The sequence below is a fragment of the Panthera uncia genome, assembly GCF_023721935.1.
Source record: "Panthera uncia isolate 11264 chromosome A1 unlocalized genomic scaffold, Puncia_PCG_1.0 HiC_scaffold_17, whole genome shotgun sequence".
Taxonomy (NCBI): domain Eukaryota; kingdom Metazoa; phylum Chordata; class Mammalia; order Carnivora; family Felidae; genus Panthera; species Panthera uncia.
In genome coordinates this window covers 4,844,129-4,847,068 of record NW_026057577.1, presented here as the reverse complement: position 1 = coordinate 4,847,068, position 2,940 = coordinate 4,844,129, and the positions used below count along the sequence as shown (strand labels likewise).

The 2,940-nt window shown below is 68.5% G+C and overlaps 1 protein-coding gene across 1 annotated transcript; it reads left to right on the top strand.

Moving 5' to 3' along the window:
• The first annotated feature begins 270 nt into the window (after nt 1–270).
• GJC2 (gap junction protein gamma 2) lies at nt 271–1,654 on the top strand. Its single transcript, XM_049648373.1, has one exon. It carries the CDS (start codon nt 271–273, stop codon nt 1,540–1,542), a length of 1,272 nt encoding a protein of 423 aa, XP_049504330.1. The 3' UTR covers nt 1,543–1,654.
• The last annotated feature ends 1,286 nt before the right edge of the window (nt 1,655–2,940 follow it).

Sequence of the window (2,940 nt, the reverse complement as noted above, 5' to 3'; positions counted from 1 at the left end):
CTGCTGCAGGCTGGCTGGTGCCCAGTTCTGCTCACGGAGGCCCTGGCTTTTCCCAGTATCCATTCCCAGGATGCGGCCAGGACCAGGGGGGGTGGGCACGGCGCTCCTGGAAGGGCTAGGCAGAGTCCCAGCTCCGGGCGCCCGAGGTCCGCCCCCCCCCCCTCCCCCCCCCCCCCCCCCCCCCCCCGCGTGCGCCCCTCCTGGCCGACGGTCCGTCTCCCCCTGAGGTTGAGCTCTGCTCCCGCTCCGCAGGTCCCACCCCCCGCCCCTATGACCAACATGAGCTGGAGTTTCCTGACGCGACTGCTGGAGGAGATCCACAACCACTCCACGTTCGTGGGCAAAGTGTGGCTCACGGTGCTGGTGGTCTTCCGCATCGTGCTCACGGCCGTGGGCGGCGAGTCCATCTACTCGGACGAGCAGACCAAGTTCACGTGCAACACGCGCCAGCCGGGCTGCGACAACGTGTGCTACGACGCGTTCGCGCCCCTGTCCCACGTGCGCTTCTGGGTCTTCCAGATCGTCGTCATCTCCACGCCCTCCGTCATGTACCTGGGGTACGCCGTGCACCGCCTGGCCCGCGCCTCCGAGGAGGAACGCCGCCGCGCGCCCCGCCGCCGTCCGACCCGCGCGCCCCTGCCGCTGCCCCTGCCGCCCCACCCCGGCTGGCCCGACTCCGCCGGCCTGGGCGAGGAGGAGCCCATGCTGGGGGGCCTGGGCGAGGAGGACGAGGAGTCGGGGGCGCCCGAAGGCCTGGGCGAGGAGGCCGAGGCCGAGGACGCGGGCGCGGCCAAGGGCGCAGGCGGAGACGCCAAGGCGGCGGGGGCCCCGGGTCCCGCCCGGCAGCACGACGGGCGGCGGCGCATCCAGCGCGAGGGCCTGATGCGCGTGTACGTGGCCCAGCTGGTGGCGCGGGCTGCCTTCGAGGTGGCCTTCCTGGTGGGCCAGTACCTGTTGTACGGCTTCGAGGTGCGGCCTTTCTTCCCGTGCAGCCGCCAGCCCTGCCCGCACGTGGTGGACTGCTTCGTGTCGCGGCCCACCGAGAAGACCATCTTTCTGCTGGTCATGTACGTGGTCAGCTGCCTCTGCCTGCTGCTCAACCTGTGCGAGATGGCGCACCTCGGCCTGGGCAGTGCGCAGGACGCGGTGCGCGGCCGCCGGCCCCCGCCCGGCGCCCCCGGCCCAGCGCCGCGCCCGCCGCCCTGCGTGCTGCCCGCCGCGCCCACCGGCCTGGCTTGCCCGCCCGACTACAGCCTGGTGGTGCGCGCGGCCGAGCGCGCGCGCTCCCACGACCGGGACCTGGCGAGCCTGGCGCTGCAGGCGCTGCGGGACGGGCACGCGTTGGAGGACCGCGAGAGCCCGCCGTGCCCCGGCCTCCCCGCGGCCGCCCGGGGGCCCCAGCGGTCCGGCGCCCCCGCCTCCGGGTCGGGCAGCGCCACGTCGGGGGGCACGGGCCAGGGCAGGCCGGGCGCCAAGCCCAGGGCGGGCTCAGAGAAGGGCAGTGCCAGCAGCAGGGAGGGGAAGACCACGGTGTGGATCTGACGGCCCGCCCCTGAAGTGGCCCAATCCCCTGCAGGCCACGGCTGGGGCGGGGGGCTGGGGCTCTGGGGGAAGGCCAGGGCGCAGGGCGAGGAGCACCACCTGCCCTCTCTTTCTCCTCCGCCTGCTCCGGGCCACCCGGGAGGGGCGCCAGGTTGAAGGCATCACCCGCTCAGCGTCACTGCCCCTCCCTGCCTGAGGTCTCCCCTCTGTCCAGGGGAGAAGGAGGAGGAGGGACCTGCGAAGGGTCCCCAGCTCTGATCCCTAAACCCGGAAGGGTTTATGGGACTGTGGCTGCAGGGGTGGGGGCAGTCTGAGCCTCACCTGTGTGTGTTGGGGGGGGGAGGGGTCTTGGCCCTCTCCTCCCCCACCCTGCTCCCCTGATCAGCCCATGTGTGTCATGGCGGGCCGGCGTTCGTCCATACAGCCTGCAGCAGCAAATGGGGTTCCCTCCCAAACCCCCCACCTCCATCCGCAATCCACTTCCTGTTTCCTACAGAGCTGAGAGCACTCCTAGGTCTTTCTGGTACAGAAGGGGAAACCGAGGTCTGGACGGGAAGGGAGGGACAGAAGGGGAGTGCCGCATCATCCTGTGGGAGGGGGCAGCCCCCCCCCCCCCCCAGTTCCCTCCTGTGCTGAGGCCCTGGGGTGGATGGAAGGGACTGCACTCTCTGGAGCTTCTGTACCTCTGTGGTTCGGCCCCTCCCCCTGGGACAGACTGTGGTTCTGCAAAGAGGCCTCTAGCCTGTTGCCAGGGAGTGCTGGGACTCCGGTTTGGGCCATTCTGGGGGATGGGGATCCTGGCTCCTATCTACCCCTTCTCTGCCTTCCGTCCCCCTCCCTAATTCAGACACAGCCGCCAAAGCAAAGGAAACAAAATAAAACTAACTTTTGTTTACAACTGCGTGTTGTGTGTGCATGTGGGGCATGCACACACGTAGGTTGTGGGTGCACACATGTATGTCTACCCTGGCGTGCGCATGTGTGTGAGTGTGCCCGGGTGTGGTGTGTGTACATGTATGTGTGCGCACACGCGTGTGAGTGTGCACGTTTATGTGTATGTCTGCCATGGCCCTACTGGGACACCTGACTCAGCTCCAGTCTGGCTGGAAGAAGCAAGGCCCAGGCCAGTTGGGTGCCTTTCAGTGTTGGGTAGTGGGAAGGGCGGGGCTGGATGGGGGGCACAGCCGAACACACAGATGGTGACAACAAAGAACACAGCCTGGCGCACATACCCAGAGCCTAAGTTCAGCCTACAGTCACAGGCACGAAAGGCAGAGTACAGTGGATGTCATTATGTGGACGCTGGTCACAGCTTGTAGCGTGAAGGGCGGAAGTGGGCACACAGGTGGGGAACCCCATCGCTCTTGACCCCAGTGGTCCCCCAGTCCCCTTCAGGCC

Excerpts from the sequence above, each read along its gene's own strand:
- GJC2 (XM_049648373.1), top strand. The coding sequence starts at position 271 with ATGACCAACATGAGCTGGAGTTTCCTGACGCGACTGCTGGAGGAGATC.